The sequence below is a fragment of the Acipenser ruthenus genome, chromosome 10, assembly GCF_902713425.1.
Source record: "Acipenser ruthenus chromosome 10, fAciRut3.2 maternal haplotype, whole genome shotgun sequence".
Classification (NCBI taxonomy): Eukaryota; Metazoa; Chordata; class Actinopteri; order Acipenseriformes; family Acipenseridae; genus Acipenser; species Acipenser ruthenus.
In genome coordinates this window covers 7427313-7452715 of record NC_081198.1, presented here as the reverse complement: position 1 = coordinate 7452715, position 25403 = coordinate 7427313, and the positions used below count along the sequence as shown (strand labels likewise).

At 37.4% G+C, this 25403-nt stretch overlaps 1 protein-coding gene across 1 annotated transcript; it reads left to right on the top strand.

Moving 5' to 3' along the window:
* The first annotated feature begins 447 nt into the window (after nucleotides 1-447).
* On the top strand, nucleotides 448-24776 carry LOC117408405 (dual specificity testis-specific protein kinase 2-like). The gene is made up of 12 exons (XM_034013369.3): nucleotides 448-912; nucleotides 1214-1286; nucleotides 6912-7280; nucleotides 9707-9828; nucleotides 12531-12579; nucleotides 18888-19034; nucleotides 19183-19265; nucleotides 19476-19560; nucleotides 19807-19890; nucleotides 20099-20185; nucleotides 20294-20435; nucleotides 21391-24776. Exons 3-12 carry the CDS (start codon nucleotides 7053-7055, stop codon nucleotides 22500-22502), a joined length of 2139 nt encoding a protein of 712 aa, XP_033869260.3. The 5' UTR covers nucleotides 448-912; nucleotides 1214-1286; nucleotides 6912-7052; the 3' UTR covers nucleotides 22503-24776.
* The last annotated feature ends 627 nt before the right edge of the window (nucleotides 24777-25403 follow it).

Below are 25403 nucleotides of genomic sequence, written 5' to 3'. Positions count from 1 at the left end.
GTAAAAAACATGTATGAGTTTGATATTGGAAGCACACCATATAAAATCCTTGTTAAAATAAAGGAATTCTAGTCGTTGTAAGGGACAGTATTCAGTAAATCTGCTGCAGTCATGGTTGTTTTGGTGTATTTCTGTTTCCCTGATTGCAGCAGCAGAAATCCTGAAACATATTCCAGATGTAGCTTAATCAACATAACTGTTGTTACAGGCTTGGATTAACTACGGCCAATGGTATTAAAGTAATGTGTGGTTCAAGGTGTGAAACTCAAGTTGATCCTACATTGTGCTTGCATGTTTCAATCTACTTTGAGGTCCATGGGTTAATAAACCAAAGGGATAACTTTACTTTCATAAAAATAAGTGCATACCCAAGTATATGGTGCGCCCGTTTGCGTGGTTATACGGTACCACACGGCATCAAGTGCAACGTGCTGGTTGGCCAGAACACAGCTGCCTTGCTATGGATTCGTTAGGATGGACATCGATCACATGAAAGGACTGTGTTTTTTTTTGTCATTATTATTGTTTTTAAACCCGTCCTCTAACTTACACGCCCTGTCTATGTTACACGCCCTTCTTATTTCATTCGGCAAAAAATGGTGAAGATTGGTGTCGATCACTCTCTTTTATTTTGTCTGTGTGGCTCTTAGTGTTGTCAATCAAAAAAGAAAACGAGCTGAGGGTTCAGGTTTCGAGTTCGGTTTGTGGGGAGAAACGAATACTTGACTCCAAAGGAAAGCAGTAGTGTTTGGAAGATTTGGTCAGACAGGCTGAGAAAAGGGGAGGTGAAATTTGAAAAACGGTCAATTAAGCATATACAAAAAACGGGGCTGTGACTACTGTTAACTCAAGACAAGTAAAGCGTACGTAGGGGGAGTTTTACTGTGCGCAGGAAAAAGACAGGACCTGCTGGTAATAGTTTGCAAAATATTGGCTATTCTTCGTGGTTTAACGTGGAGTAAATAAATACTGGGCGGTGAAACAAAAATATGTAAACGATAGACAGTTTTTACGCAGCTTTTTCTTTGATCACAAAAATTATATATATATTGCATTATTATTATTTTTACAAGCATTTTGGCATGTTTTTCTGTAGATTTGAAAGTAAATGAACGACTAGCCCCTTTTCCATTTCTACCTTGTGTGTCTGTCGTTTTTAAAGATTTGAGACGATAGGCTTTGCGTTTACATTTTAGTTGTGTTTACATCACAGTGGCTGAAATGAGAAGCTTAAGGCCCGAGGTCCCAGGCCTGATAACGACTGCATCGGCTTGAGGCACGACCAGGTAAGTTATTGTTTATTATTTAAACTTTTTTTAAGTTATTGTTTTGTCTATTTAAAAAAATGACACATTTGATTAGTGTTGTATGTGTTACTATTTGTCTTCCTATTTAATCAATCAACTCCCATTTAAGCATATTGTAACTTTTTACTGTAAGTTACATTAATGTAAACAAACATGATAGTTATGTGGGTGTTTTCTTTTCTAACACAAATACAAACATTAGCGTCCTTGCTAGAGTCCTGGAAAACACGAATGCGTGTTTTGTTTAGCAGTAACTTTAAGTGTATAATTAATTTATATTTAAAAATAAAACAAGTAACCACTGCTGCGTGCATTCAGAAAAATAACTACTGATGTATTGAGTTTTATTTCGCATTGTCGTAATCTGATGTGTTTGAATGCAGAAACAATAACTTGGATTGCAATGGTGTAAGAATTATATTACTTTGCAAACATGTATTCAAATCAGGTTTTTTTTTTCATTACATTACATCAAGCTGTCCAGAAGTTTTCTATTCATGTGTCTATTACAAATCATCTGCAGCGATAGCGTACTGCAGATAGTACTCCTTATGGTCTTTTGTACTGTAAACAACCACAAATACTAATGTGTCTATTATACTAAATGCTTTAAAATACATAATGTACGTCCAAGGTTTTGCAATGTCAGATGTACCGCACAGTATGCTTACCAATTGTAGATAGTTTAACTGTTTACCTGTCAGATGTAATTACAGTACAGTATTTATTACCTAATGATATACCATTGTAAGATTTGTAGAAAAGTTATTTAAACTTGTTAATAAAAAGCTGCTCTACTGCTTTAGGCATTACTGAACTGTTTGTAGCTTATAATTAAAATCCTGTAACAGAAATTCCTTGATGTGGTTAGGATAAGGGAATATATTCAGTGATTCAAAGAATCAACAATCCAATACTATTTGGGTACCACACCTCATCTATATGGAACTGTTCACTACAGCACAGCAATATTAGACATAGCTCTGGTTACTGTATATATGTCAGTGTTTCAGGAAGGTTATGTAGTTTGCATAATAAAGTGATGTGAGTTGGGAACTATTTAAAGTACATTACAGAATAAACCTGGAATCTACTGCATCAAGTACCTTGCAGTGGAACCGGAAGTTCTTGTGCATTATTGGAATATGGAGATTCTTTTTCACCTCCACTCAGCAGCATTAATGTAAATTTAAAGTGAAAGCCATGACAGTTGGCCTATCAATTAATCTACAATTATTAGTGGGGATGGGAAACCTTATTTAGACATTTCTACTTAATTTATCTTAAAGCACATGATTCGACCGTTTAAAAATATCCTGAAATTACATATAGCTGCTGCACTGACTGAAGCGTTTTTTAAACCATTGTTGTTGGGTAAACTATTTCTGAATTGTATCTCCTTGTCTTAGGAGTGTAGTAGCTCAGAAAGGAAACAAATGGAGTAGCATGTTAAATTCTCCAGCTTTCCTTGTGGAGGAGTGTGTTTGTCCTACAGTTTTTTTTGTTTTTTTTGTTTTTCTTCAGTACCACATCGTGCTTGACATGCAATGTTTGTCTTAGATTAAGTGTATTTCTGTATGTTTCTCATGCACAAATACAGTGAACATGTTCAGAATGCTCACTTGGGTTGAATGTTCTGCCCCAGTAAATCCCTCTGGAATTAGGCCTACAGGGCATTGCAGAATGTGAAGGACAGAATGTGCCTACAGTTTAAATTGTAATTTGTGTTGATTTGAAGAATGCCTGTATATTCTGTTGCATATTCCTAGAAAGAGTGAAATTTGTTTACAGTAGTACATTTAGGTTTCTCCCCCCTGAAGGTACTGTCCTCAGTCTGGAGTTCAGCCTAAACTGAACACATTCCAAACTAACTGTAGGCTACTACTTTATTAAATAGCATTTTTGAAAACATCACTACTGAACGCAGTAGGGATTCAAGGAAATGCATGCACATGGATTAGGGAGTGGTTAACATGTAGAAAACAGAAAGTACTGATTAGAGGAGAAACCTCAAAACGGAGTGAGGTAACTAGTACTACTCTTCCTAATCTACATTAATAGCTTAGATTCTGGTATAGTAAGCAAACTTGTTAAATTTGCAAACGACACAAAAATAGGAGGAGTGGCAAACACTGTTGCAGCGCAAAGGTCATTCAAAATGATATAGACAGCATTCAGAACTGGGTAGACACATGGCAAATTACATTTAATATAGAAAAGTGTAAGGTACTGCACGCAGGCAATAAATATGTCCATTATAAATACCATATGGGAGACACTGAAATTGAAGAAGGAATCTGTGAGAAAGATCTAGGAGTTTAAGTTGACTCAGAAATGTCTTCATCTAAACAATGTGGGGAAGCTTAAAAAAAATAAAAAAAAAAAAAAGGCCAACAAAATGCTCGGATATATAGTAAAAAATGTTGAATTTAAATCAAGGGAAGTAATGTTAAAACTTTACAATGCATTAGTAAGACCTCATTTAGAATATTGTGTTCGGTTCTGGTCACCTTGCTACAAAAAGGATATGGCTGCTCTAGAAAGAGTGCAAAGAAGAGCGACCAGAATTATCCCGGGTTTAAAAGGCATGGCATATGCAAACAGGCTAAAATAATTGGATCTATTCAGTCTTCAACAAAGAAAACTACACAGCGATCTGATTCAAGCATTCAAAATTTTAAAAGGTATTCACAATGTCGACCCAGGAGACTTTTTTTGACCTGAAAAAAGACGACCAGGAGTCACAAATGGAGATTAGATAAAGGGGCATTTAAAACAGAAAATAGAAGGTACTTTTTTACACAAAAAATTGTGGGAGTCTGGAACCAACTCCCCGGTAATGTTGCTGAAGCTGACACCCTGGGATCCTTCAAGAAGCTGCTTGATGAGATTCTGGGATCAATAAGCTACTAACAACCAAACTAGCAAGATGGGCTGAATGGCCTCCTCTCGTTTGTAACCTTATGTTCTTATGCGTAAGGCTGTTCATGGCACTCAGTCAGGATTCTATTGAATGGTAGTTATTGTAGGTGCCTATTAAGGGATTAAGCTTGGTGTCTATTCAATTGATCTAAATAGTTTACATAATTAAAATAGAGCCATTTATATACCAAGGTTATGAAAATCAATCCAAAATGTAACATCACAAGTTAAATCTTTTAAAAATAATAAGATGCTAGGAATGTTAGATTATAATGGTCTGAACAACCGCTGTATTCTGTTACCTGTATTCAGATCTTAAACTTTGTATAAATGTATCGCCACTTTAGCCCCCAGAATATGCTGGGAACAATAATTCTGGTGTTTGGGATCTGCTTGTTTTGAGTAGAACGTTTTTAACATTAAGGCACAGTTGATTCAGTACCCCCACTTAAGTGACACTTAAAATCAACAAATTACACATTCACTTCAGTTTCATAGGCATTTCCTGTAATAACACAGCATCCCTCCCCCCAAGTATACAAGCCATACTGGGGTGCAGCCAGGTGGGTTACATCTAGGCTGTCCAAATGCCTACCCTTTGGCCCGTAATTAAGTGTGGTAACTGCTTATTTGTTCAGCCAGAATCATACACAACTCTTTGAGAAGGGCAACTAATGTCAACAGACCATTTATTGTATTGATAAGATTTTGTTGCAAAGCCTTGTACTGGAAGGAAACAAAGGACAACCTTGTTTATTCTGAGATTACTATTTAATTGGAAGAAGTACAGTCCCCAAATAATAAAGCGTAAGGTGTTTTAAAAGCTAAAAATGCAAATTAGTTTTCTCTTGGGACTGGTAAAGTTCTTTCCAGATTAATTCTCTATGTACTCATGGCAATCGGTAGATGTTTTTGTCTTCATTGTTTCTTTCCAAAACATTTTTTGTTCACTAGATTGGCAGTCTACCATTTGTACTGTATCAGAGGGATATGTATCCAAGCTTTCCTTACCTAGCTTAGATTGTTAGAAAGATCTTCCTTTTTGCTTGTGCACACCCCACAGTGTACAATACCAGTAGCTCCTGAAAAGCACAAGGAGCAGCTAACAGACAAACATTTGTTCTGAGTATCTTTGCTTTATAATGAAAGTTATTATTTTAGCGCATGGCAAGTCATGACATTTATTGTAAATTCAGGTGATCATTCATTTGCATTCATTTATTAGAAACTGGTGCTGTGCATAAATAGTGTGTGATTTCTTAACTATTGAACAGTACATTTGTAAAAGGAATACAAAGGATATAACAATCCACAGTATGAATTGAAGCGCTGTAATAAAATGAGCTTGATAGCCAAACTGTGCAGAAGGTACTGTTGAAGATTAAAGTGTGTTAAGCTAAGGGCTATGTGCAAAATTATAAACAGATCTGCTTGATGAGAAAACAAACAGACTTGGGTCACGGTGGCTGATCTGTTTGAAAAGACAGGCATATTCATTTACAATACAGCCACCAAATAAAGGATGGTCTAATTAGTCTGATAATCACTTTAGTTCATCAATAATGTAACAAAGTAGTATTCTTAAGAATTGTTTGTAATACAGTACCCCTGACAAAATAACGTTTAAAAATAGATTTTTTTTTTTTCTTTCAGGGCAAGCTAAAGTCAGTCTACAGTAATAATTTACACCTCCAGCCAATTTTAGATTAGTTGATGTGAAGAAAAATTCAAATGTTGTCAAGCCACCTCCATCGACCTGTTTTGTTTGTATTCATGCTGTTAATATTCTTAGTTTCAGTAGTTTACTGTGTACCACTCTGTATAAAATGAATTTCGCAGTAAGCTGTGCTGCTGTATAGAGATGACTGAATCTTTCTGTGTAAAAGATCAGCGGTCTCCATCCTTGGCATACTTGTATAACAAAGACCATGAAACTACAGCAACTGGCGAGACAACTGCAGGATGAAAAAATACATGTTTTGCTTTCCAAGTAAAAAAATAAAGGGCTAATTTTTCACCGATAAAATCTTTATACTGTAATTAGAGGTGCAATTAAAGGTGGGAAGTATTGGTGATGTGTATTTTGCCCAGCAGTATTTGTATTGTACTGTAGGGTGAAATTGTTTCCTGGATTGAAGCTTGTGTACACGGACACCCCCTGTGGCTATTGCAGTTGTATTTAATACAATAAGGCTCCAGTCCTCAAGGGGTATTCCACGTCAGGTTTCACAGGTTACCAATTCATTGATTTAATACCTGAATAGAGGTGTAATTGGTTCAATTAAATATTTAAGTGTATGGGTGTAAGAAATATAGTACCAAGGCTAGAATGGCCCTCACTGTGCACCACGGCAATACAACTTTTTGACTGAAGTAGGTTAAGAGTTAGTTAGCAAACTGTTATTGTCTTTGGACTGGGGTGGCTCTGCCTAAAGGTTTTATAATTAGTCTTGTATACCTGTCATCAGTTTTCTAAAAGGGAGTCTTTCTCCCCAGTTTAAACCAATCAAGGACACTCCAACCCTTTGTGAGAACAGTACTCCTCTAAAATGAAATTATAGGCATCATAATAATAATAATAATAATAATAATAATAATAATAATAATAAGATTGTTTAATCCTGTTATGCAATTTCTAATTTAGTATTATATATTTTATTTTTATTTTTTTTGTCTCTTTAGATTTGTGCTCAAGAGATTTGGAGTTCCATACAGATGCCAAAAATGTGAAACGACATTTTCATCTTTTTTTTTTATTTTATTTTTTTAAAAAGTAGTAGTACTGTTAACCTGTTAAGGTGGGGTGTGGGGGGGGGAGGTGTGATGGATCGGAACAAGCGGAATTCGATAGCGGGGTTCCCGTCCAGGCCAGATCGGTTTGAGGATCATGAAGGAGAGGGAGGGGGCGGGGGGGAGGCAGGTGCCCCCCAGGTGGGCCGGTTCTGCTCCTCCTCCTATCGAGCCCTCATCAGCGCCTTCTCCTGCCTCACACGCCTCGACGACTTCATCTGTGAGAGAATCGGCACCGGCTTCTTCTCCGAAGTTTACAAGGCAAGTGCTTTTTCTTCAGATTTTGTGGTAGTTTATAAAAGAAATGAATAATAATTCTGTGCCCATTTTACATTTGTGAAAGGTAAAGAATTTCGCCCAGAACGTCTGCCTGACCATGGTAAACTTAGGCAGAAAGATGAGGTGCTGGACAATTTCTTGTATTGTGGAGTATGAAATGGTTTGAGATAGGCTCCAATGTGATCATTACGGGTAGTGAAGTAATACAATCCAGCATACCTGTGAGCAGAACGCTATTGGAGCTATGGTCTTTCCAGTCTGTAGTCTCTGAAGACAATACAAAGTTAAGGGAAATGTATACAAAACCCACTCGCACATGCTGCATTAAACTATATATCCTTGTAATCCAGCATGAAAGCTGTACTGAAGAATGTATTATTGGAAGTTACCTTAGTGTTCAGTAAACACTGCTGGTGATGGGAACTAAACAAATTTTATATAATAGTATGTTTAATCATTAACTGCATACATTCCTATCAGTCTAACCCCTGGTTGTTAGGTTGGGTGCTGTGGCTGGGAATTGTGTGACCCTTTGTCAAGTTTACTAGCCTTCAGCAATTGGTCTTCCTTGAAAACAAATCCCTGTTTCTAGGTTACTTTGCCACTCTCATGGGCCGTTACATACGTTTATTCAAATATGACTAAAACCTGCTTTCGACACACATCACATAGCAGTATGTACACATTTGATTCCACTGCAGAAGGTGTTTTAAATTGTTTTCTCTGTAATTTAAAAACTATTGCCACCTATTCAAAGTACTTCTCCATTAGGATGTGCTTGTGTGGTTGTCCATAACGGGATGAATGACCGCACTGTGAAGCTTCTAGAGATAGTTTAACTTCTGTGGGTTGTCTTGATGTTTTTATTTGAGAAATAACAGTGAAAACACCCTAACACGTTTTAAATATTTTTTATTGATACAGTAATCTACTTTAAGAAATTATTTTGAAAACATTTGGAGGAATTTGGGGTTTTGTATTATTTTATTTGTCTATTTACATAATTAAAAATGCCCTTATTTATTTGTCTTGTGGAGAGGTCTCTGGCAGTGTTCTATGTATTTTTGTTTTTGTTTTCTTTGTTTTTTTGGTGTGCAAGTTTTAACACACTGATCATTAATTGATCTTTTTTGTGCAAGAGCATGATAAGTCTTTAAGCAAGCATGCTGCTGATTTTTATTTATTTTTTCTTCCAATGCAATCTTGTAGCAAACAGAGTGATAGCTTCTCAAATTTAAAACTAAATATTTATAAACCATCTGACCCTATGCATACTGGAGAGTAGGGCCATTTTTTCAGTCACCCGGGATCTATCAAACAGTTTCCACTGTATGTGAAATTCTGGGTCAAACTTTTTTTTTTAAATGAAATGATTTAATGAATCTATAATTTTTAAAATAATTGAGCTGTCTTATGGTCGGTGTGTTTTTCAGAACTTCATAACTAATGTTCTTTGTACTTTAGGGAGGCTAGTAAAAGTATGCTGGCTCCAGCAAGTGAACATTGATCCAGGGCAGTTAAAGGTTAAGAAGAGTGCATGAATGTTTTAGGTTTTTATTACAACTTTCCATCATGTTCATGCAATACAAAGTTCAGCTAAAAAATACTACAATAGAGTACTTGTTCTAATATGCTGCTTCAAGAATGCAGTACAAAAACACTTGTGACAGCAGCTTGAAACAAGAAGTAAATGTACAAGATGCTATGAAATGATGGGATGTGCATAACACTGTGTTATTTATCTTGGCATCACCACTAGTTGATTGTCAGGCCTTCATTAAAAGTCCCATGCCACAAAAAACAAAAATGTTTTCACTCCCATAACTGTTGAAATCCACCTTTTTTGCCACTCAGTGTTTGTTGACTGTGGGGCTCATACAGTATTTTCTGAATAAGTAGTTCCCCACATGTCAATACCGTGGTTATTTTCTCTTTAGGGAGGACCCTAAATCCTTATGACCTGTCCTATTTGAATAAATATTTAAGCCTGCATGTTTTGAATCGGATGCTTAAGAGTTTGAAATGTGGCATCTTAAAAGATGTGATGAAGTTTGTGTTCTCTGTTAGAAGTTAATAAAAAATTCTGAAAGTAGACCAGACAAGGCCACAATTACAGTCTTACTACATAACAGTTGTGACTGTTAACTCCTGTGTTGCAATAGCTAAACCCATCAGATAGCTTCTGTGTTTTGTCTGTCTCGGTACAAAATTACTGTAGTGCCCAAAGTCTGTAACAATTTCCAGCTTCGCCCCCTTATTGTTGGTGCATTAACACTGTAAGATTTCTGAAAGGCTTATATTTTTCCTCTTTGAAAAAGAAGTGGTATATATTTTGCACTATAGCCAAAGTTTAGTAAGTCTAGCTCAAGGGGTTCCCATGCCTACTCTCTGTATTGTCTGTGTTCCAGGTGCGACACCGGACCTCTGACCAGGTGATGGCCCTAAAGATGAACATGATGAGCAGCAACAGAGCTAACATGTTGAGGGAGGTGCAGCTCATGAACAGACTCTCGCACCCCAACATCCTCAGGTAGTACCTCATTGCTGCAGTATGCTTACAGGGCCAGGGCCAGCTGTTACAAGGCATCTGCTAAGAAACTCGGCTCTTTTTCTCAAAACTGATAGCTTATAAGAAAATATACAACAGAGGTACTGTGAACTTTGAAAATCTTGTTTAATTATCTGCTTGACCTTTCAGTATTACTCACTAACTACATTTGTTACAGTGCTATAGATAAAGTACTCAGTGATTTTATTTGAAGTCCCCGCTTCCCCTCCATAGGAACCCCACCCACCCTAGAGCTCAATTTCTTGTTTTCCCAATCTTCTGTTGTCTCTGTCTACGGGCAGAATACTGTTGTTTCCTTATTACAGATGGGATGACCACATACTGTACAGTAGTTTCAAGCTCTTAACTTCCTCCTCAGTGTTTCTGCAGGCTATTACTGTAACTTGCTTTCTGAGAGGTGGCAACATCGGAGGTCACACTAGATGCAGCACTTACTCCAAACAAGCAGAAAAGTTTGGCGTCCGTGTGAAACCCGAATTCTCTCGGTGTATATAGAGAGACAAGTTGGTACTCTCTTCAGGAGTACAAAAGCCAAAAAGTGCATACCGAATTAAATGACACCATTGAGCTTAAGTAAATGAATATCTGTTTTTGTATTTGAGATTGAGTAAAACAAGCAGTGTGTGTGTGGAGCTTTATTGATTATTTGATTTGGTAAGAGCAGTGTGTTTATACTGCCCAGTCCCTGACCACATTCCGGCGCCTCCTTAAGACTCACCTCTTCAAAGAGCACCTGTAGAACTCCTCTGTTTGTATCCTGGGACACTATCACCCTTCATGTAAATGTGCTTTATTTTGCTCTTATCAGCCCCTATTTTACTGCATTTAATCCTGTACTTCAGAATACTGTAATCTGCCAAGTTTTTAACCTGTAGTACTTTGTATTTAATCACATCCTGATGTAACTATCACTATTTAATCATATCCTGATGTAACTATCACTATTACCTGCTGTATTATTGAATTGTGGTTTGTCAAACTTGTACTTTACTTGAACAAAAGTTATTGTATTTCTTGCTCTTATTGTATTACTTGTATTGTAACGCTTGAAATGTTTTTGCTTACGATTGTAAGTCGCCCTGGATAAGGGCGTCTGCTCAGAAATAAATAATAATAATAATAATAATAATTACAAACAGCCCATTGTTGGTAGCAGGTTTATGGGTAAAATGCATGGGGCCCACATGCTGGCTTCTAGTAGACTGTGAATTGTATTTTTACAAGGCTTCCAGTATGCTGTAGCTTCAAATTCACGATACCAGTGTACTGGGTTTACAGCCATGTTACAGACTAAGATAGCTGAAAGGATGAAAGTGTGTGTGTGTGTGTGTGTGATATATAATATAATATAATATATATATATATATATATATATATATATATATATATATATATATATATATATATATATATATATAAATAATATGTATGTAAATATATGTGTGTGTGCCTATATATATAAATTGTCTATTTATGTCTATACATATAGGGTACAATATGTCAGTCAAGTTTGGGGTAAAATAGAGTGTTTTCTTTTTATTTAATGTGAAGACATGGATCTTGGTGTTTTAATATTATTGTCTGATCATTGTTGTGTAGAATGCTTTGCAATAACAATGCAATTGAGCATTAGAATACTTTTAAATGATAGCCTACAGTAGATCCTGTGCTTGTGTCTTATATAATATAGACTGCTTTCTGCATTGGAGTCCACGATTGTCACCTTCCACATGGAAATATGCAGTGGCAAAGGTCAAAAGTGAAATTCATCAATAAAGATAACATTTAATTTATCAGTTCATGGTAGGTGAAATGGTAGGCGTATCAGTCCAGAGATGATAGACAAAGAGAAGGAGATGTGGTACCTTTTATTGGACTAGCTAAACGGTAATGATTAATTACTGTATCTCTGTCTGTCGGTTCATAAATGTACAATGTACATAGTTTAAGAAAAGATAGAGTAAGCAGAAGCAATACATGCTTTCTTGAAAAACGATCAATAGCCTCTAAACACTTCACTTATTAAAAGGAGGTAATGCTACCTTCAGTGCTTTTCCTTTTCAGTGGAACATGTGATTGATTTGCTCTATTAGTGCTGACTTAATAATGGTAATTAATTGACTTATTGTTTAAAAGGTGTGCTATAGTAGTGGAGTTCCAGGTTTTGATGGCATGTTCCAGGGATGGGCAAATTTTGAGGTAGTAGAGGGCCACAAAATCCACTAAACATTTCATAGTAGATTTGTTTTATTAGGGTTCATAATGCATAGCTCAGAAATATTTGCTACAAAAAGCATGTTAACATACAATTAACCATGTAAAATAATGAGTGCCCTTGGATCGGTCTTCCATGTTTTGAAAAAGGTACTTTAGACTTGCCATATGCTTATCATAGCAAAAAGATTACTTGAGAAATAAGTAATGTCATGGCAGAATAAATAATCTGTTAACTGCTAAAGGGCCCTATAAAATGGTCTCCTGGGCCTGGCGGGCATATTTGAACCAATGTTAATAAAGTTTGATTTTTAAAACATTGGTTAGCACTCCTTTAAACTGCCTGTGAATTGTGGGGTGAATATTAAGTCATTGTGTTACTAACAGACCTGGATTTGTTTCAGTACATGCTACTCTAATCCAAATACTTCTTGTATCTGTTCATCTAGGTTTATGGGCGTTTGTGTTCACGAAGGCCAGCTCCATGCACTGACCGAGGTAAGAGATTCATTACAGAAATTGGCAGTGCCACTACTCTGCACATGGTCCAAACAGCTTGTCAAGGCAACTAGATAGGATATAATGGTCTGTACATATAGTGTGTTTTTTAATTTCTTTAAAAGGTAGAAAGAAGATGCATTATATAGTGGAGTGTTTTATCAAATGGGGAGATTCATTACTATATAAAATAGTATAATGTCTATTTTGTTCTCCTCTTTTAATTACATAAAGGATTGATCAGACAGTCTTCAATTAAAAGGCAACAAATGCTGGAAACACAATCCTGAGTTCTGTTAAGCATGCTAGTTTTCAAAGAGATTAGGGTAATGGTTTTATGAAGGAATCTCTTATTTGTAATGTGGATCTACATCCCACTACAAAGGACATGCAACCCACCCACCCAAAACTGTATTATTTATACCCAGTAACCCCAAGTGAGTTTGTGAGCTATCAACACTCTTTATAGAGTAAACTGTTTAACCCTTGAAAACCACTGAGGCTGATGTTGATTATTCCATTATTTCCTAAGCTAAACTGGCTCTGTCTCCATTTAATATAGGTTGTGCTTCGCTTGCTATATGACAGTTGAGCTAATCAATAATTAACTGTCTCGGGGGAGAGCCGCACATCTGCGGCTGCACTTTTCCATTTGTTTGCTGTTTTGAACTCTCTCCCGACAGTATCTCTAAAGAGAGGTTGTGTTGTTAACTAAAAATAAACCTGCCTCTGGCATTCAGTACTGTAGGAGTGTGTTTTTCAATTAAACTTGGTATCCCTGCATGCTGTAGAGTAAGAAGCTCAGAGGTTTGAGCACTGAACTATTATACAAAGCTCTTGTGTTCAGTCACTGCCTTGGCTATACAGGCCCACCCTCAGCTTTGCAAGTTTTGGCTTGTAAAATCTGGGTCCTCCTCCTAGGCAAAGTGTAATACTGACTGCTTAACAAGCCCTGTGAGTAGATTTCTCTTTTATTGGTATGGGGCATAATAAAACACAGTGTTCTCCAATAAAGTTGCCTAGTGATTTTTTGTTTTTGTGTGTTTTTTAATATATATAAATTTGTCATTGTAGATGTCAGGGTCTCCCTTGTGCTGTTGGTCAGATGAAAATGTTGCATTGTTGAAGGAACTCTAGGGCTTCATGTATGTCAAATAGCTGTGACAAGGGAGAGTATCATTAAGTGTCTTTATAAATAGGGTGGGGTGGGTTTTGATTTATACGCAGTGCAATTAAGGTTCACTTGTTTAAGTGCAGTCTTTAAAGTTGATGACAGAAGGCATATTGTTGAATTCACATGACCCATGGTGAAGGTTATCCTGTGGGAATGGGCTGCAGGTGTGTGTGTTTTTTTTGTTTGTTTTTGTTTTTTTTTAATTAATACAGAGAAGTCAGTCTTTTAATCTTAACTGTGTCTTCTGTCTTCAAGATCTCTAAATAGTGCTGCCATTAACATCTCTAACAAACACCCTTACTAAACTTTTGTCTTGAAAATGTTGGTTGTATTTTAAATTATTTCTATTGCTAGAATCATGAAGCTGTAGCTTGATCATGTTAGCAAAGCTGAGTACTCCACCTCCAGCTTTCTCCCAACAATCCCATAATACTGTGTGGGCACTGTATTGCCTCTCCCTTTGGCTTTTCAACTCCTGTGTGTATTTTTCAAATATGCAGTATTCATATCGGTTGTACATAACTGGTTTACAGTCTTGTCATGTTAGTGACCTGGTGTAAAATGTAAACTTCCACAGTGTACTCTTATCTTCCAGCCCACTATCTACACAAAATAATAACCATATAGGTATGTGTTGGAATAAAAATTGACTCATTGGTAATTGCACACAAGTTTAGACACCAGTTTTATTTCCTGCAGTTTGCAACAGGCATCTTGTTTTATGACATTTGGACCCATTGGTCTCATCTTGAAGTAATAGGAATAAAGGCACTCCCCTATTGCGGAACAGGCTGCAGTTTGCATTGCAGTGCTGTTGCCTTGGCTTTGTTCATCTTACATTATGCAGGACTTGCTGAAGGAACTCCTCAAGCAAGCCTATACTGCAGCTACTTAAGAACCGGAAACTTGACTAAGAAGCAGTTCCTTTTGTGGGATTAAAAATGGGGAACATCTACAGTGTGATATGATGTTATCTAAAAACAGATTTCCTGTAGAATCTAAACTTTATGAAGAGATTTTCTGAAAGTTTTTATATGTTTAAAATGATCTGTAGATGTTCACTAACGAAAGGTTTTACATGCATACACATATGGAAGGTCCTCATAATCCCAACAATACTTGGTAAAGTTTGGATAGGATTCTGTGTTTTGGTGAAAATTGGAAGTTATCTTTTGCACTGAGTAGTGTAGTGTGACTATCTGTGTGTAAGGTTCCATGTCATTATTTCGCTACGAGGATGTATGTTTGGTTGCAACACTGGTAATCCGTTGCTAGTTGTGTTTTGAGTTTTGCTCTAGATAAACATCTTTACAGTATATATAGCCTGTATTCCTGTGCTGTGGTTTCGTGTGGTAGCTTTATTAATAGATCCGACTCCAGGCGTCTTGACTCCTGAGGAATTCTGAGGAAGTGTGTTGTTTTTGTTCGTTTAATTTCTTTTAATTAGTACTGCCCTGAAGTTAAAGACTTCAGATTAATTAAATTTCTCTTATTTATTTTTTTTCTGAAGATTGCCCAGCATTTTCAAAAAATTAATGTTATATTGTAATATAAAATATATAATATTTCTAATGTGATAATGATTAATAATCAATGTAATAAAAATAATAGCTTCAATTGGAATAATAAAACATGTTTTTTATTGGTTATCTTTCATTTGTGGCTACACAATCAAAAATAAATCCTGGTATTGGTGTTCACGTTTAACCTAAATGATAACTGGGTGGAACTATTGTTGCTGATACATTGCTTGGAAAATTCTTGGTGGGGGGTTCCTGGAAAATAATTTTTAAATAAATAAACCCAAAACCATTTAAAAGCAAGGAAAGGGTTATCTGGCCTGTGTTTTAAACGTGTTGTTTCATGTTTGTTTTTATGGATCTAACCTCAGGAAACAGACCTGATTGTACCCTGATACACTTTCAGACTTTGTTGATTCTGTTAACAGAGCTACCTTTCAAGATCAGTCTTGTGTTGATTTTTAATTGCCACTTCTTGTTAACCTCAGTGAAAAGCGCAAGTTTGTCTTGGTCGCAGGACTTCTTATTCTCCAGAGCCACAGGGATTGTATTTGCGGGAATGTTTATTTTTAAAGAACTAAGGATCTTTTAGTGTTTCTATTTTTAAGTGGGTGAGGTCATTAAAAACACAGTGGGGACGGACTCTATTCATACCCAGTGCACTCTGGCTCCAACGTGAGGTGTGGTACCAGTCACCCCCCCCCTGCCACACACTGAATTGACCCTGCTGTGAGGAACTATTAATGGGAAAACTACAGTATGCCTGTATGGAGCAGAGTGCTGCTCAGGCAGACTTTCATGGTTTCCTGTCACTCCTCCCAGAGGGAAGGAATAAAGATGGGCAGGTGAAAAATATCCTTGGCACAAACAATTGGGTGACTTGTTTTTGGGGGGGTTTAAACAAGGTCATTGCTGATTTGTAAATGTCAGATCTGATGAAAGCTTTTCCTTTTTGTATTTAATAAATCACATGGGGAATTGGGCAACTCCTTGCTGTTATGAAGATAAGGCTTTCTGTTCTGCTTTAATTTATTGTTGTAATAAAATGACAGCATGCAGTAAACTTTAAAGTACATTATGAGTTGAACCGGTTGTAATTTGTATCTTATCTACTTGTAACATATTGTGTGCTACGCAACACAACAGTTTAACTGTTCATCCTTCAACGTTACAGTATATGGCGTCTAATTTTAAGCATCTTTAACAAGAGCAATAAAAAAAAAACATTTTAAAGTGGAGTGAACATGTTTCACAATTCCAACGGCTCAGATGGGATAGATAGTTTGGAACACCCCGCTTTCTCAAAATCTTCTCTGAATCTCCTTATTCGTTCTGAGACATTGCTCTTATAAGCACAACACAATGCAGAGTAGTTATCACGGTTTTACATATTGCTAGAAAGACCCTTTTTTATGTATTTATTATTTTGTACTTTAAGCAACATTGTATTTTCTAATCATGAAACTATTGCAAGATCAGCATGACAGAATTTGAGGGGTGTGTGTGCGCGTGCTACAAGGATATCCTTGCCAATAACAAATACAACAATTAGAAATGTAATTTTATATAGTAATACACTTATATATTTAAGAACTATTGGGATTTTAGCATCTTTTCAATTTGAGATATTTACATCCTTTTAAAATAAAATAAAAAAGCAAAGTAGTAGTAAAACTTTAGGCTTATTGTGATGTGTGAGATTTATTTATTTATTTATTTATTTATTTATTTATTTTTTTTAATAATTACTGTGTTTCTGGCTGCTTCCTCATACTTGCAGTATATGTAGCAGGCTTTCAAAAACAATCATTTCTGAAGTAAATCCTGTCTTATTTTGTACAAGACATTGGTTTAAGCCTTCCCTGTATCAAACTGGTTAAACACGCTGTTCGACTGATGGCAAATAATGTTCGTCATCCATTGATCTTTATTCCAGCTGTGTAATTATAAATTGAGGCAAGGTTAATCATGCTGGGAACTAAAAATGCTTGTCAATCAAGACATTTCTCCCCTGTGAGCCATACAAATAACACTTCTGTTAACCTCCTCTGACCTTTGTGGAACGGGGGGAGCAGTGGAACCAGGGAAGTTGAGACCCCTTCAGTTCCAAAGAAAGAAAGAAACCCTGTTCAAGATAAGCACTCCTATTTATTGGTTACAGAGCACCCCATCATGTACTGGTGCTGCTACAGTCTATCGCAGTGTTGAATATTTCCTTTGCATTACCTGAAGGAAGTGGTCAGGTTATTTTTAACCACCCTGTGTAATGAAAATGCATAGACTGTGTCAAATGATATACATTATCTTTTTAGTGACATACCAAAAGCTGGGTCTCCTGTTGCAGTGCTTCATGTGTAAAGCAATATGTATCTGAGGATGAATGCCGTTTGAATATCCCAAGAGAACTTCTTGTTCAGTAATTTTAAAAGGAAAGAAAAATGAGAATGTATATTTGGTGTTTAACACACCTAATAGTACATCATGTTAATGCAGGGCTATACTGTTTAAGGGAACTCTAACTTAACTGTGATTGTACCATTTTAATCAGTTTGTCTGAAATCTCCTTTGGGAAATTCAGTAGTTTTGTATAGTTCAAGAATACATTAGTGTGCATGTAAATGGGATTGCCATTGCTACTTGGTTTCATGTGTCTCTTTCTTTCTTTCTTTCTTTCCTTTTTTTTCTTTTTCTTTCTTTCTTTCTTTTCCAGCCCCACTTGAGTGTTTGTTTTGTGTGTGCAGGAAAATGAAATGCACACACCCACTCTGTCCTGCTCGTGGTAGTTTGTGATGATGGAGTTGAATATGTATTGGCGTCTTTTAATATAGAAACCATGAATCATTTCTTGTTGTCTTAGGTATGCCTGGGAATGCAATCCAGTCGGTTGTGGATAAGGGGAGTAGGGGGGAAGGGACAGATGGGTCTTAAGCTAAAGAGGATAGTGTCAGTACTGTCACTGCTGACCCCAATTGTTTGACACAGTTCAGTGAATCTAAAACAACAAACCAACACTACAGATGAACAATCAAGGCATTTCCAAGTGTTGCTAAAACTGGGTTAGAATCTGAGCCGAAGGGTTTTATCTGTGAATTCAGAGTTCAAGAACAGCTTATTTACACCTCCACTTGCAGTACACTGCGACCAAAGAATAACATTAAAAAGAAGGATCCTAAGACGTGTACTGCATAGCCACTTCAGTAAACTAGCATGCTCATCAGATCGGGTTTTGTAATCAATCTGTTCATCAGTTTGCAGCCAGTGCAGGATAGAAGGAGCTGCAGTAATGTGATCACATCTCTTCCGTCTGTTGAACCCAATTTCTCAGCAGCATTCTGGGGTGCCTGTGACTTGGCAAGGACAGGGTACAGTGCTAGCCCTGGTTGGGCAACATGAATACACACATGTATGAGCAACCTTTTAGTAATAATTAATGGTGTCATTCTAACACTGAAACCACCACCCCCACATCCCACCAACACCACCACCATGAAAACGAGGTGTTCCTTTGTGGGCCTATCCTAAATAAGTAGTCAGAAAGGATGTAATGATCTGCCTGTTGATACTTTGGTTGATATGATTTTGTATGTGTTTTTTTTTTTTGGTTTTTTTTACAGTACATCAACGGTGGTAATTTGGAACAACTTCTTGATGGCAACAAGCACCTGAGCTGGTCAGCTCGAGTCAAGCTGGCACATGACATTGCCATGGGTCTGAGCTACCTGCACTCCAAGGGAATCTTCCACAGAGACCTGACATCCAAGGTGTGTGTGCGTAGGGAACTATCTCGCCCGAGGACAATCCCAAATTGAACATCTAGAAATTGAGTATTCCATATTTCAAAGGGAATCACTGTTGAAAAGAGTCCTGCGACTCATTTGGCTTTAAAGGTATGTGTTCATCTCTCCACAGAACTGTTTGATAAAATGTGAGGAAGACGGTTACACAGGGGTGGTGGGAGATTTTGGCCTTGCTGAGAAAATCCCTGATTACAGGTAAGAGAAGTCTTGGTAAGCAGTATAATATTGCCAGCCATCATAGGATTAGCCCCCACTCCATGCTAGCCCTGTTAGGGACATAATTCCAAATAATATTTTAGGATTCTTCTTAAAATACTTCCAGAGTAACCTCACTTGAGGTGTGGTTGAGCCAGGAACATGCTTAATTTTGCGTGGAATTACCCAATTCTTCTTTGTCTGTTACAGTGTTGAAAGTGAGAAGTTGTCAGTGGTCGGCTCCCCGTTTTGGATGGCGCCCGAGGTCCTCAGAGATGAGCAATACAATGAGAAGGTGAGAGACTGCAGTGCACCAGACCCAGACTTGAGTATAATAATCTTCTTTCATTACCATCCGGTATGAAAAATTAGCACAATCACTGATTTGGTGCTAAAGGAGAGTAACTCTGTACAAATTGCTTCTGTTCTGATTGCATTTCAGTTGTAGTGGACCCTTGGCTTCTGGCTCAAGTGATATATTTTCACGAGGTGGGGGATTTGAATATAGCAGGGTCTAAAGGTGCATTTCTCTCTTTTCCAGGCGGATGTCTTCTCCTATGGTATCGTACTCTGTGAGATTATAGCCAGGATACAGGCTGATCCAGATTATCTCCCGCGCACAGAGGTAAGAGTCTTTTTCAATTTGTTTTAAATAAGGGTTACCCAACTTGTAACGCAGGATTTACAGATCCTCTAGAAATCACAGAAGGGAGGAATTGAATCATTTAAACTACCTTTTTATCATGTAAGAGGTTGCCAAGGTGGGCCAGTTATAAATGGTACAGTTACTCTGGTATTGAAAGTTGCATCTTTTTTCTTTACTCTCCTGCTAGAATTTTGGTTTGGACTACCATGCTTTTCAGCATATGGTTGGAGACTGCCCACCTGACTTCCTCCAACTGGCTTTTAACTGCTGTAATGTGAGTATTTTTTTTCTTTGTCCATATTACTTGTGGCCTTAAACCATTGTACTTCTCATTAGACCACCCCTTGACAATAACATTTGTTCATCTGTCTCACTGTTTCAGATGGACCCCAAGCTCCGTCCTTCCTTCCCAGAGATCGTGAAGACACTGGAGGAGATCCTGAACCGGCTGAGAGCCGAGGAGTCGGAGAGAGAGAGGCTACACCTCAGTGTGGAGAGCATCGACAGGAAGACAATTCCCAAAGGTACTACCCATGGGTGAAATGGTCAGATATGATTTGAAGGAGAATCCATCGTCTAGTTTATTGCAGCAGCAGATGTTTTTAGTTAATCAGAAAGGAGGTTTAACATATTGTCTCCAGTTGGGGGGAATTGCAACATTTAATATCTCAAAGGAGAGGGACTAAAGTGTATGTTGTCATTATCCTGAATTCCAGGGGTCAGCTTGTTTTGCAAACTGGAGCATTGAACTGCAGCACTAGTCAGTATGGCTCGCTAGCTTCAGATAAGAATACAGCTCCCTGTTATTTCCACCATTGTTGTAAGCACGCAATCGCTCCTGTGCTGGAAGGGCCTGAGGCAAGAGAAACAGCAGGAACACTGTCATTGAAAACTGAATGTTCCCTGTCAGACAAAGGTCATTGCTACTGTACATCCAGAGCAGTATCCATGGGCATCCAGGTCAAACAGAGATTTAATAGAGTATCATTTTAATAAATAATGGGGTTAAAATTGTAATACCAATTGCAAGCTAATTCATATATGATACATACAGTAGCTGTATTATATGATCGCTCTAAATTTGAATCCTAAAGTTTGTTCTTTTTTAAATTGTTGCAGATAAATGGCCTCAAAGTGTCAGTCTCCTCCTTCCCCTGCTTATGTTCCCAACTATACCAGATTATGAATGTGTCAATTAGAACCAAAATTGTTGACGGTCGAGATCTAGAAGCACATTAGTTTGTGGTTGAACTGAGAATTTAGATTTTATCATCCATGTTATCTTCCCTTCATGCCGACCAAAAGCTATGTCCAATCTATATATCATAGGTTGGTTGTTATTCCCATGAAAATTTACATTCACTCAAATACATAAATACATTTCTAACATATATATATATATATATATATATATATATATATATATATATATATATATATATATATATATATATATATTTTTTTTTTTTTTTAACCAAGGTCCAGGTGATAAGATACAGGGAGTTAAACGCTCAAACCCGATGGGACTTCAGGACGGCAAGATCCCTCCCAAGTCTCCCAGGCCAAGACGGAACATCTTACTTTCACGGAGCCAGTCGGACATTTTCGCTCGGAAGTCAAGTCGCAAGATCAACGTTCAGGACCCCTACTACCACCCAACACGAGGCGGGGCTGGCGGCCGCAAGATCAACCCCTTCAATGCCCGGGAGGACCTCAAGGGTGGCAAGACCAAGTTTTTTGACATGCCTAGCAAGTCTGTTATCTCGCTGGTGTTTGACCTGCACTCCCCCCAGAGCGGTGTGATCACCTCCCAGCGACAGTTCAGACAGGGCTGTGTGGGTGCGGTGGGGGTTGATTACTGGCAGGACCCTTCCCTATTTCCAGGCAGGCGCTGTCGATCGCTGCCTGTTTCTCCTGTGTTGTTACCCAAAGAGTGCTTCGGAATCGGGGGCGGCGGGCTGTCCTCCACTATCTGCAAGTGCGACCCTGTGGTGCTGGGCAACGAGGTGCGACAGAAGGTGCTAAGCAGTGTAAGCAAATATTCTGTGATGGAGATTCCACCCTTTCGTCCCAGGTCCAAGTCGGAGGAATTTGAGGAGGAAGTAGAGGGGGGTGATAGTGAGGATGGTGAAAGTTGGTCTCCTCATCGCCACCAGGCGGCTGCTTCTCAGTCTGATCGGGGCGAGGCAATGGATTGCTCAGACAGCCAGGGGGGACCAGAAGAACCGGGGGAGGATGATTGTGAGTTCTACCCTGCTGTGGACAGGTTAAGCCCCCCAGTGAGTTCTGGACAAGATGAGAACGGCACTTCGTGTAGGAACTCTGTCTGTGAGGATATGGAGGCAGAGAACGAGGAGGAGATGCAGAGGGATATGTCCAATCTGGCCATCCCTGAGCCCGGACTGACGGGGTTAGGGGCACAGACTCCAACCATAGGCAGCGCCAAGGCTTCCTTCAGCCTCAGCATCTCTGTGGAGCCTGACTCTGACGGGGAGTCTCTTCTCTCCTCTGAGGAAAGCTTTGGCCCCATCGTACTAGCCCCCTGCGTGGTGTCTAGACCTCCAGACATCCAGTCCAAATGTGACATTTAAAAAAGAAATTGAGAAGGAAAAAACTATAACTTTTTTCATCCCAAATGTTAAGGAAGAAAAGTGTGTAGTTTAATTGATGATGGCAGACAGGCGTTTTTTTTTTTTTTTTAATTATTGTTGTTGGTATAATTAATATTTAATATAAACAACTATAGCAGTTCCAGAGAAGTTGTTTTGTATTGTTTGTACATGAGGAGTTCCTAAATAAGTGAGGGATCCACTTTGGAATCATGGTCCATTATTTTAAATACTGACCATCATAATCAAGTTAGTATACATAATAAAACTAGCTCTGGCTAGTTTCATTTTGACAGGTATGTGCAGTTAAATCAAACCTGAAACCCTCAACTATCCCTGAGACTGCACAGATTTTGAAGATTCAGATCATGTTTGATATTGCATGTTCTTGGAAAGTATGTGGAATGACACAATAGCAGATTTAACTTTTAGATAAATATTAATAACGCACACAAACACAGTATATTAACACAATACACTGATGTGCATGCACACACAAATGCACATTTCTTTGAAACCTAGCTAATGGCAATATTATTTTTTATAACATGTAAAAAAACTAAGAACAAAAATACCATAAGTGCAAAATGTTTTTTTTTTTTTTTTTTTTTAATTAAGAAATTAACTAAATGGCTGTGTTGTATCGTAAAACAGTCACCAATGGTTTGTTTTGGTCATGGTTATACGTAAAGTATGTGTATACAGTGTCTAATATGAATAAAACAAATGCAGAGGGTGACAATGTAATTTGGAACCCACAGACGTATAAATGCATTCTAGCTTCTGAACATCTGTTTCAAACAATGAATGAAAAATTTGCTTCCTTGAGAATTTGCGATAGATAGTTCGACACACAAATGAGTTTACACTCCCTACATCAGCAGAGACCTCAAGTTCTTTGTTGTGCAGCTGTAGCTTTTCCTAAAAGTTGAAAAACAGGGCTTGCAGATGTGTTCAAGTGAAGGTAAAAAAGAAAAAAACAACAAATGTCTTAAGCAATATCTAATAGCATAATGTGCTCATTTTTAAGACCCATAACAAATAAAGCAAAGCTGTTTACATTGTCTGGCGAAGCCCAGGTAATAAACAAGAAATCATACCTAAAAAAAAAAAAATCTATATATAATAACTTAATGCCCACTGCCTTCTGAACCAGAAAGGGGTTGGACAGCTGTCTGTATTTTCAGAAAGTCTCAATTCCAGTCATTTAGAAGACAAGCTGAGCAGCACTGTGTACTGTATATGATTATCAGCATTGTCAGTATTATTATGCTACTCTACCAAGGTCACAAATAGTGATTGTAAAAGTTTTAGGCAAGGTGGGGTTGGGGATATATATTTGAAATTCTAATACATTTTTAATTGCCTTGTTTAGTAAACACCAATATAAATGTTAAAATACTGCAGCCAGAAAGTGCTGTCTGGTGTTTTCTTTATAAAAAAAAAAAATGATATTGCAATAAACAGTTTTAATGAACAGCTACTACCCCATGACTAGAAGGGTTTCCTGTTGTAACGCCGAGGGTGTTTGATATTCATAGGATGTGTTTTTTTAAAAGGGGTTAGGATTTACAAAAGTTGCCATTTCATGGGACTCCTCCCATTTCAGTGGCTTTTGGGAGGGATGGAGCTGCAGGCTCTTCCATCACACCTTAAAGACAATTAGTTACCCTGACATGCCACTGTCATGACCCCTGTGAAAATCTGGGAAATGCAGCCAACAAGTGAGATCCCTGAAAGATTATTATTTTTGTAAGGCAAGTAAACAAGCTCTTCTCATCCCCACAATGCTAAATATTTAGTCTCCCAGAGGGTGGACAGTTCTGATGCTGTTGGGTCGTTCCCTCTAGGCTAATAATTTAGGACCTTGATATAAAGATTTAATTGGTTTAAATGAACTAGAACATGGTTAGAACACCTTGACTGGAAAAAACCCAATATTGCCCACCCCTGACTGATACTTTAGCTGACTGCATTGTTCATGTTTGTTAACGGAAAATCACATGTATATGTATAGCCTGCTCTCATTTGCATTTGTTGAATAATGCTGTTCTAGTGTCACTACAGTTCTATGCAATAAAAAATAACTTCTACATCTTTTTAAATCTATTTTGATATTTATGAAGGGTTTTTGCCATGTCTTAATATTTTGATTTTGTAAATAAATGCTTGGAGTTTAAAATACTTCTGTTGCTAACTTGTAAAATATTTGAATTCTTTGCTGTTAATAAATACCCCTTTCTGATTTTTCCACTCCTTCTTGTTCTGTATTTTATTACAATCTTTGCATTTTGGTGTTAATGTGTTATTGTCAAGCCAGGATGGTGTCTTTGAGGATAGATTTGATTTATTTTGTACCATAACTGCAAAAATCTACATTTTAAACCAAAGACAACAGCCAGGGTTTAAATATTTTCATAATTGTCTTTTTATGAAGAGTTTTTTACACAAATGTTTTCCCAATCATTTTAAAAATAATGTTTTTAAAATGTATTTAATTTTTTTTATTATTATTTATTTATAATACAACACACTTTTTTTGTCCAACACTAGGAAAACTGTTGTGTTCAATTCTTCAAATGAAGAATATATGAAACTTAATCTTGCTCTCTGGGTGCTTTGTACATTCACTTATCAACAAACACCAGGGAAGTCAACAGAAGGGTTTCATCGTCCTGGGGTCGGTTTTTCCAAACTTGTAATCTGGATTTTGTAATCCTATATTTTGTTATCGAGATTACTTTTATCTGGATTGTTTTGATGTGGTTTTTCAGAAAAATCACTGCTGGATTACATTTTTTTTTTTTTGTAAATTCGATCACTTACCCATCTTAAAAATGTTGTAAAACCGTCCCCTGGACTAGCTCTAACCTTGGACTAACT